At 39.7% G+C, this 16,712-nt stretch overlaps 1 protein-coding gene across 1 annotated transcript in view; it reads right to left on the bottom strand.

Annotated features, from left to right (window-relative positions):
• Positions 1 to 240: 240 nt before the first annotated feature.
• PHEX (phosphate regulating endopeptidase X-linked) overlaps positions 241 to 16,712 on the bottom strand; it is a 208,793-nt gene continuing 192,321 nt past the window's right edge. Inside the window, exons 18-22 of the mRNA XM_065900503.1 lie at positions 16,070 to 16,200; positions 8,914 to 8,979; positions 7,811 to 7,915; positions 3,670 to 3,746; positions 241 to 590 (exon numbers count right to left, since the gene is read on the bottom strand). Coding sequence (XP_065756575.1) covers positions 488 to 590; positions 3,670 to 3,746; positions 7,811 to 7,915; positions 8,914 to 8,979; positions 16,070 to 16,200 — 482 coding nt within the window. The 3' untranslated portion in view covers positions 241 to 487. The remainder of the gene's footprint in view (positions 591 to 3,669; positions 3,747 to 7,810; positions 7,916 to 8,913; positions 8,980 to 16,069; positions 16,201 to 16,712) is intronic.

The raw sequence follows: 16,712 nt of genomic DNA, 5'->3' as shown, positions 1-16,712 counted from the left end.
AATCAACGCTACGTAATGACGATGTGTGAAATCTCACAGTGCGCTCCACAGTGCAGAAAGACCTCCCGGGTATCCTCGCACATGTCCACATCACTGAGGGTTGCAAGTGTAATAGGCTGAATTTTCTTCTGGATGCGTTCTACTTAGGGCCCCTGCAAAGCTGTAGATTAAAATGATATGGACCACTTAGCCGTGGCTTACACACTAAACTGGACAACAGCAACAATCCAGCGGACAGCATTTTAACAAAAGCAGCCTAGGGACTTATTTTTGTTGGTTTGGTTTTCTAAAGAAACATACTTGATTCGATTTTTTGTATTCCATTTTTTTAAGCCTTACAACTCTGAACAGATACTGTTTAGATCTAAGCAATACCCAAGTAATGAAGATGCATCAAAAATAAACATCCTCAGGGGAACACAGGCCTAAAGCAGTAGGTGATGAGCACTGCACAACTCTCTCAGGATGGCATAAACCAACAGTCCAGCTACCAGAGTCGGCAGGAGTCCGTGCCTCTGTTCATCGTGGAATTGGACGGACAGTTAAAAGCCTTCTGGAATTCTTCAAAGTTGCTAACTGCACCATTGACCCTGAAAAAGATATGTCAAAGTCCATGTCATTTAATTCTTACAAATCAACAGGTTCTGGACAAAACTGTATCATTATATTGCTTGATATGATGTTGCATTCACTTAATCTGTTTACAGGGAGATAACTGAAGCCCAAAATGGTTAAGTAAATTTCCAAAGAAATTAACAGAGCCGAGACTAGAACCAGACAAATGCTATTAATCTTCCAAATACCTTCAAATTTCTATAAACCGTAGGATCTACAATTCCTATAAATTGTATATAGGGTCATACATTCCTATAAATTCAGAAATTCCTACAAACTAGAAGATTTACCAATACTTAGCTTTTCTAACTATTTTTTAATTTAACTTTTTAAGGAAGATATAACTGATAGAGAGTATACGCATTTCAAATGTAAAGATCATTTAGTTCACATGAATACACCCATGTTACTACCACCCAGATCAAGACATGGGATATTTCCAGCACCTAGAAGGCTCCCTTGTGTGCCCTAACAGTAGCACCTCCAAGCATAACTACTAGTCTGACCATAGATTAGTTCTGCCTGTTTTTTAACTTCACATGAGTGGACCACATAGTATGCACTCTTTTGCCTCTGACTTCTTTCATTCAGTATTATGTCTGTTAAGATTCATCCATGTTGTTGCTATCTTTAAATTACCTTTTTTTAAAAAAACATTTTATTTATTTATTTATTTGGCTGCTCAGGGTCTTAGTTACAGCACACGGGATCTTCACTGCTGCATGCAGGATCTTTAGTTGCGGCATGCGGGATCCTTAGTTGTCACATGCGAACTCTTAGCCGCGGCATGTGGGAGCTAGTTCCCTGACCAGGGATCAAACCCGGGCCCCCTGCATTGGGAGCACAGAGTCTTAGCCACTGGACCACCAGGGAAGTCCCTAAATTATCTTTAAAGAACTCTTTCAATCTACAAAAACACTTTTTATAAACTCCTATTATGTTTGAAGGCTCATATTTACCTAGAATTTGGTTTATGCAACCATAAGCTAATGAATGGTGTCTAGCTGTTATTGATGAGTAATGCTTTACTGGAGTTAGCTCCAAAATCTGGTGTTCTTGCAAGCTCCCTGACTGCAGTAAAGACTGCGGAGTCCTACTCAGCACTTTGATTCTAACTGCCTTTTGGAAGTGGTATTTCCATTGTGTGATTTCTGCCGCACTCAAAATCTACAGTTACCGCAGAGATCACTAACAAGCCAGGAAAAAACCTCCCCCCTCATCTATTCCTTACTCGACTGCATGTTCAAAAGGCTGACTAGAGACAGCATTCTCGGCCACTGACTGTTTCTTCCCTAATGACTTTGCTCCCTATGGGCATTTGAATGAATATAATGGCCTGTATCCCCGAATCCCCAAAACCTCTTGTGTTTTAGCTGGGATGTATGGGGAGGGATGCAGGTTTCATAGTATGATTCACCCTGGGAAAGTGTTAAGGATAGAATTTAGCTGACAATCAGTAAGTATACTCTGCAAATTATCAGCTAAAATCCAACATTACAGGCAACTAGTTAGTAAAAGGAAATTAGTTTTTAAAAACTTATCTGTTAACACACTATTGTAAAGCAATTATACCCCAATAAAGATGTTAAAAAAAAAAAAAACTTATCTGTTGAGTAATTAATCCACTGTGTGGTTTCATCTGCACCATTTGTCAGTGGAATCAGCATTCTTGACAGTTTAGCCCAGTGGGGGAGAATTTCTAACACAATGATTAGATTTTTATGCTATTGGGTAATTTATAGTCAATTTCTGAAGCATTCCTAAGGCAAGGCTTTGGGAATAAGACTTTAAAACAGGAGAAATTTTAGATGACTTTCCTGCAATATGCTAACGGATTCGTTTAAACATTAAATATAAAGATATCCAGATGTAATATGTTCTAAGCAGAGAACAAATAAATACAAATTATTACGGTTTCTTGCATTTACTATTATAACTCTGTCCCCTACTATAGAAAATTTCCCTCAAACTATGCTAGAAACCTAGCATGGCTTAAGTAATATTAATCTTAATTTTATTTTTACTTAATATTTTATACATTCTAACAATTAAATAAGATTGTAATTCATAATTCTTTTCCCTTCATATATAAGCAATTGTTTCAAAATATGACTCAAACTAAAAGCCAAAATATAGAGCTTTTGCCTCCAGATATGAATTACAATAGCTAAATATCACCATATATCCTCCTTGGTGTTCAGAGCTATTCAGAAAGTGGGCACTCATTCATGTCTGTTGGTTGGCTGTATGAAAGTACAAGAGGCATTAAATAGGATATTCTACAACACAAATTAAACCAGAGCTCTAGGTGTTTTAAGCCACAGTGCATAAGATCTCATCCTTATCTAAGAAAAGAGATTTTTGGCCCATGTTTCTAAAAAGTAGGCAGTTGGATAAATCAAACATGCCAGTTTACTGAGCACCTGTGGTGTGCTCAGGGCACCCATGGATTGCTGCCTTTCAAAAATTGAAAGATAATAAATGGGAATTAATACTAAAGCTATGATTTGGATTCTAAATTACCTTTGGAGTCTTGTACAATCTCACAGATCTCTTGATACTAGAGGTGTGTACAAAAGCCTACTACTGAAATTTAGGTGAGAGAATGCTAACTAAACCAGCTTCCTACTAATTAAAGAAAAGATGCTTAGTTTCTGTTTGGCCAGATTTTTTTTTTTTTTTTTTTTTTTTGTCTGTGAAATGGAGCTATCACTGTTCACAATGCAGGCTTTGGTCAGATCACCTATTTTAGAGCCCTGGGATGTCTGGGGAGGGGAGGAGATGGAGATGCGCAGTTAAAAACTAGTGTCACAAGGGCTTCCCTGGTGGCGCAGTGGTTGAGAGTCCGCCTGCCTATGCAAGGGACACGGGTTCGTGCCCCGGTCCGGGAAGATCCCACACGCCGCGGAGCGGCTGGGCCTGTGAGCCAAGGCCACTGAGCCTGCGCGTCCGGAGCCTATGCTCCGCAACGGGAGAGGCCACAACAGTGAGAGGCCCGTGTACGGAAAAAAAAAAAAAAAAAAAAATACTAGTGTCACCCATGTGCCTATTTACCTAAACTGAGGTGGGCTGTGAGCACCAACTTGGATTTGTTCTCGGGCAGCTTCTGGTCTGTAGGAATTGCACCTCACCTAGAAGAGAAAACATCCCGATAATTATGTTTCAATTACACATTTTCTACTGCCTTAACTGCTCCAAATTATACTGAAGAGTAATTTTAGACTCAACGGATGACAAGCAGTTTTAGGAGATCAGATAACACAACACCTTCATCAGTAGTAACATCTATTATTCCAATTCCCAGAGTAGAAAGTTTTATCATTGTGAATACTTCCAGAATTTGAGTAAATTAAGAGAGGTTTCCAAACAAATGCTTTAAATCAAGAGAATAGCATATGTGTCCAGGAATCAACCAATGTGTTCATTCAGTTAACATGCTTGGAATAGCCCTTATCAAATTTAACCACATTCGTTTGAATCAATAAAATGAATCAATCATCCATTATTGAATATGGTCATGAGAAGTAGGTATTTTGCACCCTGGGTGCTTTGTTTGCTTCATCCTAGTTCAGGCCTTGGATAGAAGGACACTGCTCCATCTGCTTTGAAGTTAGGCATGGCTATATGACTTGCTCTGACCAATGAAATGTGAGCAGAAGTGATATATGTCACTTCCTGGCAGAAGCTTTAAAAATCTGGCAGAAGTTTTAAGAGTAATAAGAACAATTTAAGATGCTACAATTAAGGGCCAGTGCACATTTCCTCGTATTTCTTCCCTACTCCTATGGTGACCACGGAAGCACATGTGGAGATAAAGACTCCAAAACCCAGGTCCTTGAGTAGTAACTACGAGCAGAGCCCCAGTGCTGACCCATGCTGGACATGGAACATGGACAAGAAAAAAAACCTTTCCTTGCACTGTCTGTTCATGTACCCTCACCTACTTAATCCTGATTTGAACTGTGCCTTGAAATATGATATAGCTTGACATATGAATAGAACTAGGAAACATGAATATGATGGGGGGAATTCCAGGTGGAGGAGAAAATGGAAACAAAGACATATCTGAGAGAAGAAAAAGCAAGACAGTCAGCTTGGCTGGACTGTGTGGTGCATAGTGGCCAGCAATGGGAGACCAGGGGAGGGTGAGGATAGGGCCAGATTTCTGAAGTCCTGAGCAAGAGGCTACAGTGTTCAGACTATATTTAAACATTGGTTTTGAGCCCAAAGGTGATAAAAAATATATATTTTTAAAAGATTTATCTGGCAGGGGTATTTTAAAAGATTTATCTGGCAGTAGTTTGAAGATTATTTATGGGCCCCAGGAAGGTTCCCAATGAATGTCTACTAAATAAGTAGCAATGAGAAGAGAGAGAAGAAGGATAAGAAGAATATCTGAGGAAAAACTGACAGGTCACAGAAACTACAGGGATACAGGAAGCAGCAAAGGTGATACAATGCTATTGCTTTATTGCTTTTGATGAACATAAACCATCCGTCACTGTGGTTCTGAATTTGACTTTGAAGATGTTTTTTGTAATGGGAGCACTTAACTTCCTCAGAAGCTAGCTAAGGTGAAGTTGTTTCTCACAATTTTACCTCACTTTTTCGTATGTTATTTCCTCTTACATTCTTCCATTATTATGTAGTATTGTCTTTGCTTCATATATCATTTATGAGATTTCTAAAAACACATTTTCATTCTTACTGTTTTCCTAGTATCTTCCCAGGAGAGAAAATAATTTTACTCCTTATAAGCAGACTTATTTCAATGTATAGAAGGTTGAAAATCTCCTCAATCCGCTAGTAGGAAAAGCTCCAAGATAAATTTCTCATTAGTAATATAAAATATCTTGTCATTTTTTTCTTAATCTCTTTAAAGTAAGTCATATATAGTTTGAAATTTTATTTGGAGACATTTCAAAACTATGACTGTAACGTTGATATCAGTTAATTTACTTCATCTACTAAGATGGATCTTAAGTTAGAAAGTAAGAACTTAAATAAGAACTGACAGACCTTGTACTTTGTCCTCTAGAGTAGAGGACAGCAAACATTTTCTGTAAAGGACAGATAATAAATATTTTAGGCTTTGCAGATCATAAGTCTCTGTTTTAACTGCTCAACTCTGCCACTGTAGCACAAAAACAGCCATAGACAATGTGTAAAGTATAGAGCATGGCTGCTTTCCAATAAAACATTATTTACAAAAATAGACAGCGGCAACATATGGCTCACGGGTTCTAGCTTGCGAATCCCTGCTCTAGAAAGTTCTAACTATATCTGTGTTCTTATTTTAGATATCTGGCCCAGTACTGACCCAAAAGAAAGTCTCCTTAATTGAACTGTGTTAATCTCAGTGTTTTCAAGCAATTTATCTAAAAATGTCAAGTGTCTTCAATATGCCCAGCCTCTTTGCTGGATGCTATGGAGATAAATAAGAAGTGTATGAAGATGTACGAGCTATGAAGATAAAAGTAAAAGTCTTTTACATTTTGATAACAATTAAGCACTCAACTGCATGGTAATGAAGATAAATGCAAAGGAGTTGGAGATTTCTTTTTAACGAGAACTGGAGTCCTTGGGGAAGTTTGTGGAAGATGCGGAGGAGGTGGAACTTGACATGGATCCTGAAGGTAAAGATGGAACTGAATAATCTGAGGGGGAGGAGTACAAAGGGGGTCGTCACTTTGTAGAAGGAAAATCAAAAGCAAAACCACAGACACAATAATGAGCAGAACATTGTGCGGTGGAAGTGAGGACACCTGCCGGCTAAGTGTGAGTCTGGTGGAGCTATGGGAATTTAGAGTTGGTTGGGTAGAGTTGGATGAGACTGAGGAGAACTTTGAAAGGTGTTCGGTCTCAATGTGGTGGGCACTTGAGAGCCACTGCAGTTCCTTCGGCAGGTCAGTAATGAAATAAAAAGGCTATTTCAGTGGCATGTAAGACAGACAGTGGTAGAAAGACGCCGAGGTCAGGAAAACATGCCATAAGGCTGTTGGGATAATCCAGAGTAGACGAGATCGAGGCTGACCGTCTATAGATGACTAAATAGGGTTAATGGGGAGAAAGGGAGGCTGAATCTGAAGAGCAGTTAAAAGGATGAAACGTCAGCTTTTGGGACACATGTCATAAAAATGAGGACAGGTAAATCAAATAAGACCTAAGAATCCAGGTTTCTTAACCAGGAAGACCCAAAGACTGAGGGTGAGGGTGTGTTGATAGAAGTGAGAAAACTAAAAAGGAAAGTCACTTTGTTGTTGACTCCACTTTTGCTGATGTCAGGTTGATAAATGATCATTTATTTAGTGTTGTCATGTCAGCTTTAAGAAATAAAGACCCCAGACAGATGAGAATTCTTTAGCCAGAGTCAACCGAAGAAGACGTGGAAATGAATGAGCTTACTGAGGAGTGAACAAAAAGAGGAACAGAAAGTTGTACTGATGAAAACTTTTGCCCAGTTTTGAGCATACAGATACAGATTTGCCCACTGTGAGGCCATGCACCAGAACCATCATCAACCCACCCCAGACTTGTTTGAAAATGAGGCTACATATTGTGACATAAACCAGCGCAATAACCGAATAACAAAGAACAACCAGCACTTGGCTCACTGGCCAGATACTCGAACTCAGAATTGTACCTTATTTAGGGCACATCTTTCAATTTCTGCTCAGAGAGCCCATTAAACTCACGAAAGGGTGACATGACTCTCCTTGCCTTTGTTGTTGTTGTTTTCAGCTCTAGTTGTCTTCACATGTTCATTTGGCAGTTGGGAACATAGCCTTGAGGGTCCCCCACAGGTTGAGAGTGGTGGGGTAAAGTCAGCAAATGAGGTGAAGGAGGAGAAATGCAGGAAACCACAGGGCCAAGAAAGCCAAAGAACAAGTCACTAGAAATGGTTACAAATAGTATCAAATACATTAAGAAGTCAGGATATACTAAAAATCAAGTGAGTTACCACAAGGCTGGTAACCCACTTGATAAAAAATACCAATAAACCTTGATTCAGTCAGTTAATTAATTATGTCCCATAGAACATAAAGGTGATATTTGTCCAGAAAATAAGCAGCAAGATAAGACTGCAGCTGAAATCAAAGTTATGCCATTAAACTTTGGTGCCAAACCTTTGATCCAGGGAGCAAGCCAAAGCCCCACGTCTCATCTTTGATGCCCCTTCCTTGGTCTTACTCACTTGAGCATAACTCAGGAAGAAAAGCTGGCTGTTGGTGAACTCAATGCCGGGTAGGAGAGGCTCCTCAACCCCCTGCCTCTTGTCATTTATCCATTTCCTGTAAGCCTGGGGAGAGAAGTAGATAGAAGAGATGATCTGCTGCAATAATGGCTTTTCTCTTTTCTCAGCCAGTGCAGAGATATTAAATATATCCTCCACCGTGTGCAAAATGTAGCCTATCAAGATTTCCTTTAAGAAAACAAACACCTGGAAATGCAAGTCACTCAATAGATACCAAAGCAGCTGGGCCAAAGTGGGCGCATGTTAAATAATGCCCCCTTCCCCCAAAAAGCTTTTCGTTGTATTCCTACCAGGGAACAAACAAATCTAACACAATGGCAAGCCGTATGGAAATAAATTTGGGGGCCAATCTATGGGCAATTTTTTTAAATTTTGCCAGGTAAGAGGGAAAACTATAATCTTCAATCATCATCATTTTATAAAATAAAGTCTATTTTAACTAGAATAGAGGAAAGATATAACCTCAGAATAACAGCTGGGTCTTTACACCGAGTGCATTTAGCTTTATGAATGTCTTTCTACATCATCCTCTTATCTTGCTGCTTATGTGTCTTGTTTAACCATGGACCAGTGGATGATGAAAACATTATTATGGACTCTTACCTGGCCCGCTATATGAGAACCCCTAGCCTCTGACCGTAATTTAGAAGTTTGGTATTTTAAGAGAAAATTATAAGGCGGGCTACAGAGACTGTGCTCAAGAAAACGCCTATGAACCTCGCCCTGAGATTTCTGTAGCATGTTTTAATATTACACTGAATGTACCTTCTGAAAACTATCCTTTAAATACATGATTCTTAATAACAAATATTACTTTTAGGGTGACTTTACTCCCCAAAAAGGAAAAAGAAAGAAATGCAGCCCTATTCATATAATAGAATATAATAGAGTCAATGGGGAAATATAATTCAATTTACAGGAATTCACAGAATTTACAGAACTCTTAACTCCTCAAGAAAATGTCTGTGGTGTAAATTGAGGTGCACCCGTATGGTATTTTATAGTTTAATTTTTAAAATCACAGCAAATGTTGCAGTGCGTACCCTAAAAGCTTGTCGCAGACCTCCATTATCGGCAATATTTTCTCCCAGGGTCCTCTTCCCCTTTACCTAACAAAAAGAAAATAAGAGTGTTTGACAGCCAACTGTCATTCAGCAAGAGGCATGAATATGATAGCAAGAGAAAGTGCCATATTTTAAAGAGAAAATTGCATTCAATAAATCAGAGGTAGTCATAACATATTGTGAGATGGCAAACTAACCCCAGCAAGGTGCTCCTGAACATAACTTCTGTTTTATCACGCTACACATTTCTTTCTCACCCACCTCTCTATTCTCACCAATTTAGCCAGCTCTAATAAAATGTTAACATATTCTGAGTGACTCTGGTTAAGTGGGGAAAAAATAGAAATATCAACATACAGATTACTTTCTCTGATTAACTCACCTAATTTGAGTATTCTTTTCAGTGTGCTTTATGTTTCCAAATATCTACCATCCACACAGGAGCAAGGTTTTAAGACCAACCATTACCATTTTACCTTCAGCAAATTCCATGAAAAATTAAAAAGAGGATAGCTCTCATGGGGAACAAAAATCCAATAGAAGTAGTGCAGACCACAAGGTCAAGGTTTGCAATATGTATGACAACCAGCCAAGCACAGTGAAGAAATTCTACCAAACATTTGAAGATTGTTTCTAAAACCCTTAAATAGGCTAGGACAAAAAAATATTCTAAACCAAGATGGCCCACAAGCCAAAATCCAACCTCCTGCGTGTTTTTCTACAGGCTGCAAGGTAAGCCTGGATTTAACATTTTTCAACAATTGGGGAGCAAACAGAAAGGAGGATAATATCTTGTTGCATGTGAAAATTATACACAGTTCAAATTTCAGTGTCCATAATTCAAGTTTTATTGGAACACAGGCACATTCATTCAAATACGTATTGTCTGTGGCTGTTTCCTTCCTACAGTGGCAGGGTTGAGTAGGTGCAACAGAGACCTTACAACTCACAAAGCCGAAATTATTTACTACCTGGCCCTTTACAGAAAAAGTTTGCCAATCCCTGCATCAGAGACAAAATAATGCCCTATAATAATAAAGATGCCTATGTCATAAAAAAAATTACTGTGAAAATATTACTTTATGTGGCAAAAGTGACATTTAAAATATGATTAACGATCCTGAGCTGGAGACATTAGCCTACGTTATCCAGGTGAGTTCAATGTAATTACAAGGGTCTGTACAAATAGAGAAAAAGGAAGTTAGGAGAGTGAGTGTGTCCGAGGGATGCAACGTGAGGAGACTTGACCAGTCACTGCTGGCTTTGAAGAAGAAAGGGGCCAGGAGTCAAAGAACGTGGGCAGCCTCTAAAAGCTAGAGAAGGCAAGGAAAGAGCTTCTCTCCTACAGCAGCTAGAAAGGAAAGCAGCCCTGGTGACACCTTGATGTTAGCTCACTGAGACCTCAGTCAGAAATACAGAACTGTAAAATAATAAATTTGTGTTGTTTCAAGTCACTAAGTTTGTGGTGATTTGTTATAGCAGCAACAGGAAACTAATACACATTGTTCTAAACTTTCAAGCCACAGATGCTACCAACTCTTTATTTTTAAGCTAGCCCAATCCCCCAGGTATCAAACAATACCAATGAATAAAAACTAATCTTCAGAAAACATTAATCTCTGTAATCACCCAGGATCCTCCTAGCTTCAGTCCCCAAAAGTTAACACTCCTGCTTTACATACCTTCTTTCTTTTATTACGCTCCTACGAGGTAAGTGCTATTATTACCATCCTTGCTTAACAAATGAGGAATCTAAAGCTGAGAGTGTGTCGCAGATGTCATTGGTGCTGCACCAAATCCCCTTTTCTACCAGGACTGTGAACCCAGTCCCGTAACTGCTAGTGGCTCAGGAAGATTAAGCTTAGCTTAGGGGAATCCCCTCACCTTGAGCTTGCTGGGAGGTGATACCCCCACCTCTCAGTAACTGACTGATGTACAGTTAGAATAGCCCAGCCCCTTATCCCAGGCTGAACAATTCCTGCGATGCAATCCATGCTCCAGAATCCTCTATGGGATCAAACTGAGGCTAAACTTCTGAAACCAACAGGTCTTCCTTGCCACCTTACAGGTTTCTCCTGAAACTACTTCTGCAACGAACCTTTTTATCTAAGAAACCCCTATCTTGGGCTCTGCTTCTAATGGACCTGACCTAAGAGTGATTAACTGAACTGCCCATATTTCACAAGGATTCGAACCCAAGCGGTCTCTGTCCAGAGCCTTTGCTCCATAATATGTTACCTTCTCAAGTCTTAACTCCTCTTGACTATAGTGCTTCTGTTTATAACCACTCATGCTCAAATTTAATCTCCTTCCTTGTTCCCCTAAGCTTTTCTTTTAGAGGTTTGAGGACTAGCTTCACCCCTCAGGCCCCTCCCACTCTGGACCACCTCAGTAGACCATATGGCCCTAGATTTTTTTTTCAGTATTTTTTCTTCTTCATCATTTTTTTTTTTTTTTCGGTACACAGGCCTCTCGCTGCCGTGGCCTCTCCCGCCACGGAGCACAGGCTCTGGACGCGCAGGCCCAGCAGCCATGGCCCACGGGCCCAGCCGCTCCGCAGCATGCGGGATCCCCCCAGACCGGGGCACAAACCCGTGCTCCCTGCATCGGCAGACGGACCCCCAACCACTGCGCCACCGGGGAAGCCCTCATCAGTATTTTTTTTAAAGTTGAGAATTATGTTTCTGTTTTTGTTTTTTTAATTAATTAATTAATTTTATTTTATTTTTGGCTGCGTTGGGTCTTTGTAGCTGCATGCAGGCTTTTCTCTGGTTGCAGCGAGCGGGGGCTACTCTTCGTTGTGGTGCACGGGCTTCTCATTGTGGGGGCTTCTCTTGTTGCAGAGCACGGGCTCTAGGCGCGCGGGCTTCAGTAGTTGTGGCACACAGGCTCAGTAGTTCTGGCTCGTGGGCTCTAGAGCGCAGGCTCGGTAGTTGTGGCACACAGGCTTAGTTGCTCCGTGGCATGTGGGATCTTCCTGGACCAGGGCTGGAACCCGTGTCCCCCGCATTGGCAGGCAGATTCTTAACCACTGTACCACCAGGGAAGCCCCATGGCCCTAGGTTTGCCTCTCAGGACTCAACAGCTGCTAACAGCCCGTTTCTCTGATGCTCCATTGGAGCTCCCCCCAGTCCAACGCAAATAATGGTTCAGGTACAGAGGATTGGACTCCACAAATGGAGCCAGAAAAATAAAGCATGGCCCTTTATATCCACAAAGGAAGCCACGCCCTCTCCTTGCGGAATGAGACTGAAGCTGTTTTCTGACAGTTGAATGGATTTATGCTGAGACAGGCATGCCCTTTCTATCGTCCTTGTTGCAAAGGTACACATTTGTCAGAATTCAGTTTCAGTATCTGACACTTTGGCCAAAATGGATGTTGTAGAATAGTCTCCGCCCAATACATCACCCAGGTTTAAAATGAACTTCAAATAAGAGAACACGAGCATGATATGGGGGGAGCAGTAGTGACGTTGGAGTCATACCAATCTAAGCTCTAATGTAGATTCTACCATGGGTTTTAATCACTCTGAGCCTCAGTTTCCTCAAATGTAAAACAGGCTAGTAATATGCACACCTCTCAGAACCAGTATGAGAATTAAATATGTTTCAATTAAGTGTAAAGTCTAACTCCCATGCCTGCATATAATAATCACCAGGAAATATGCATTCCCCTTCCTCCAAGAAAACTGCTCTTCTATTGTTTTTTGGTTTTTTAGCCCCTATTGTATTGTTCTCTCCTGGGATGGCATACTATGAGTATGTCACAAAGTATTAGGAATATTAACTACAATTTATTGAGCACTTATTGCATAGCAGGCATCATGCCGGTGCTTTACATTATCTCAGTCATTTAATTCTTAAGACAAACTAACGAGTTCAAAAATAGCTGCCCATTTCACAGATGAAGACTCTGAGACACAGGAATGTTAAATAACTCGCCCAAGTTCAAAAAAAACTTACAACGTGCAACTGGTTGAACCAAAATTTGGAGCTGTGTCTGACTCTAGAATCCCTCCTCTATGCTTTTTTTTTTTTAGAGGTACTTTGCTAGTTTCTGTAATCAAACCCATGCAGATAAGACCTTACAAACTTAATACAGACTGTTACCCCTGTCCAAACGGAAAAATTATGTTTAATGTTTCTATACCAATATGGCTGTTAATTTCTATACAATGCCAACCCAACACGGTACAACTGGGATACTTTCTCCAAAGTTGACAGCACAGATAAAGTTTCCAAATATTCAAATTATATATATGTGTGTATACAGAGAGAGCGGTATAGATAGATAGATAGATTTATATAAAAGACCAATAGTAGTATATTACACATCAGTAGCAGCAACAGCTTATCCAGGTTCTACAGTCATCTGAACAAAATTAGAGACATCTAGCACATGCTATTAAAAATAAAAAGGCAAAAAACAAACCCCCAGAAAACAGCAATGTTCTGTTACTGTTGTGGTACCTGGCACCATTTCTTTTATTAGCTTCTCAATCATCATCTGGGAAGAACCCTATGCTTTTCTTGAAGCAACATATATTCTAGATGGATTTTCACAATGTGATAACCCCTGAATTGAGAACAGATACACAGAAGCGCCCCTTTTAGGTCTTCCCATGACACAGTTGTAGATATTTTTAAAATATATGGGCAGAGAAATGGCTTTCCAGGACACCGATAAAGGAGCTAGAGATACTATTCAAGGATACAGAGTCTGTTTTCTCCTCCTGGATAAGGGATGGTCTCCCTGGTGCTGTATACGCTTTCAGAACCAGGAGAACCGGCTCAGTGTTCATAAACGTTCCCTTTAAAAGTGCACAGACTGTTACCTAAATTCTTCTGGAATGGTGAAATAAACCCCAGTATAATAGACTTGAGGCATAGTGAGGTTTCAGGTGCTTTCCCAGCCCAAGTTGTCAGGATGGAGCACGTGCCTGACTAACAGACCAAGAGACTCTGGGGAAACTACGTGTAAATACACTGTGACCTACTCCAGTTCTGTGTGGTCCCCTGCTTCTCTTAGGTGTTGTGCCCTTGACTAGATGAATTAGGAGGACACAGTTTGCATGTGCGTTTTAGAGGAAGATCTTCATGCAGATCCACACCTATCAACAATTCTTCATTATTGGTCGCACTGTCAAACACAGTGAGAGAAATCTGTGTCTTGTAACTATGAAAGCAGGGACAGAAAATACAATGGAAAACTACAAGAAAAAACGAATAGTGGGGGAAGGGAATGAAAGCTAACCTGATCAAACCAGCAAAATAAGAAAAGAAAAAAGAAGTAAAAACAATGTACAGGAGATAAACTATAAAATCTTATTTCAAAACCGAAGACAAATACCAAACAGATGGGAAGGCATACCACGTTCTTGAACAAGAAGACTATGACAAAAATGTCATTCCATACATTTAATGCGATTTAACTTAGAATCTCAATGGGATTCTCTTGGGGAGTGGGTGGAGAATGGGCAAAATGATCTTGGAGTGTATACAGAAGCATATTTGCCTGAGCATGGCCAAGTATATAAAAGAAGAACAGTGAGGCAGCGCTTGCATTGGCAGATACCAGAAAAATCCATAGAGCCATAGTAATAACACATTGGTATAGAAATCAACAAATAGATCAGTGGAATAGAATATAGAATCCAGAAATTTATCTCAGTATATATGAGATTCTAATATTTGACAAACATTCAATTAAGTAAGAAAAAAACGTCTTTTAGTCACTGATGCTGGATCAATTGACTATCCCCTTGGAAGAAGATAAAAGTGAACTCTCGTATTAAACTCCACAGCGAAATAAGTTTCACACGCTTCAATATTTAAATGTAAAATAACAAAACAGTAAAAACCTTCCCAGAAAAGCTAGGAGACTACACATATGATATAGAATGGAAATGCAGAAACAATTTTTTAAGAGAGATAGGTATCTTTGACTATATGGAAATATTTAAATTTCGTTTGTCAAAAGATACCATATACAAAGTACAATGGATGAGAAATATATTGAGGAGAAAACAGTATAATATGAATGACAAATAAACTTTTTAACATCTATAATATTTTGTAAGGTCTCATAAACTGACAAGTAAGTAACTCAATACATAAATGCTCCTCCATCCATCACTGGTGGGAATATGAAATATTATAACTTCTTAATAACAGTAGGAATCTATCCTCTACAGAAAAAAAGAATATATACCTAATAAGAGTATTTAGTGCAGCAGTATTTATTGTGGAGAAATAACTGGACACACAGTGTAACCCTCAACAAGACATTAGTCACCTGTGTTAGAGTACATTCACACCGTGGACTTTCAGGCAGCCACTGAAAACAGTGAAGTAAAAGCACGTGCGTGCACACACACGTGCATGTGTATGTATGTGTGTAACTCTACGTGAGCATGGGAAAAAGTATATCAGGGTTATTGAGATGGATCACAGGTGGAGAAGATAAAAGTGATGAGAGGGAAAGGGGAAGGAGGTAGAGGTGAAGACAAAAAAGGAAAGGAACAACATTCCACACAGAAAAGCATGTATAAAATTACATTCGTGCCTTTATAGGAATGTATATATGTATATATAATAGAAAATCAGCATTTTAAAAGTCATTTCTTTTGTTCAAAATTCTTTATCTAAGAACTCTTAACCAATTCAGAGTCATTAATTCAAATGAGTGACGTTTTATTTCAGTGAATTAAACCTAAGCAGTAGTTTGGAAGGAAATCTTTTTAATGGTATGGAGTGTAGATTTGTGAGAAATTTATTGTTTATCTTTGCTACAGCGTTTTCTGTACTAATCTGAATCTAGGAGAACAGACTAATGTTTAGGCCTGTGATTTTGAAACTTTAGCTTATATCAGAATCACTTGAGGGCTTATGAAAAGACAGACTGCCAGACCCCACGCTCCCACCCACCCCCAGCTCCCCACTCCCCACCCCTGAGATTCTCAGTCAGTAGGTCTGGATTAAGACTAAAGAATTTACATCCCTGACAAGTTCCCCAGGGAGGCTGATGCTGTTGGCCTGGGAACCGCACTTTGAGAACCTATGGTCTAAAGCAAGCTAGTGTCTTCGTGAGGAAGAAGGACTCACAAGATGCCCCCTTCGCCACAGCTGTACTCACGTTTAAGCCAGCTTTCTTCCAATAATAGTTGCTATACTGGCTAATCATGCACTTTGTTTTTTCCTTAAACTTTTCTTCTGAGTCAACAGACCACCAAGGATCCAGGTTTCCATTTTTATCATATTTTCTACCTGGCAAAAAACAAAGTTAAAAGATACTCGTATTATTTATGGAAACAAATTCATCTCTTCATCTTCCCTTTCCCTCACTTCCACAAGCCTTGAAAAGACAGTTCCAGCAGCAGGGAGCACTCCTGGAAGCAGTTCCTGCCTTCTCTCCAGTGCCACAGGTTAACTGTAAAAAGCAAGGAAAGGAGAAAGAGGTCTGAGGAAGTTCTTTCCTTCTAAGCAACAAAGAATACTTTAAGATTTATCAACTTATGGCATGTACCATTCTTGACCAATCTTAGATTCTTTGCTTTCACCTGCTCTGACCAAAATATTCTCTAAATTATGAAATGAAATGGCTTTCAGAAAGCCCATGGAAGGAGTCAAAGCGCCACTACCAGTGAAATTCCAAACAAACAATCCATAGGAACAGCCTCGGTGAGTCACTCACACCCTGCGACCACAGCCCCTGACTCAGCTCTAAAGGATCGTGTTTCCTCCAAGTTGCCAGGAGCCAAGAGACACATAAAACCTCT

This window comes from Phocoena phocoena, chromosome X (genome assembly GCF_963924675.1).
Source record: "Phocoena phocoena chromosome X, mPhoPho1.1, whole genome shotgun sequence".
In the NCBI taxonomy this organism is placed as follows: domain Eukaryota; kingdom Metazoa; phylum Chordata; class Mammalia; order Artiodactyla; family Phocoenidae; genus Phocoena; species Phocoena phocoena.
The sequence above is the reverse complement of the archived record's forward strand: the minus strand, read 5'-3'. Positions and strand labels throughout refer to the sequence as shown.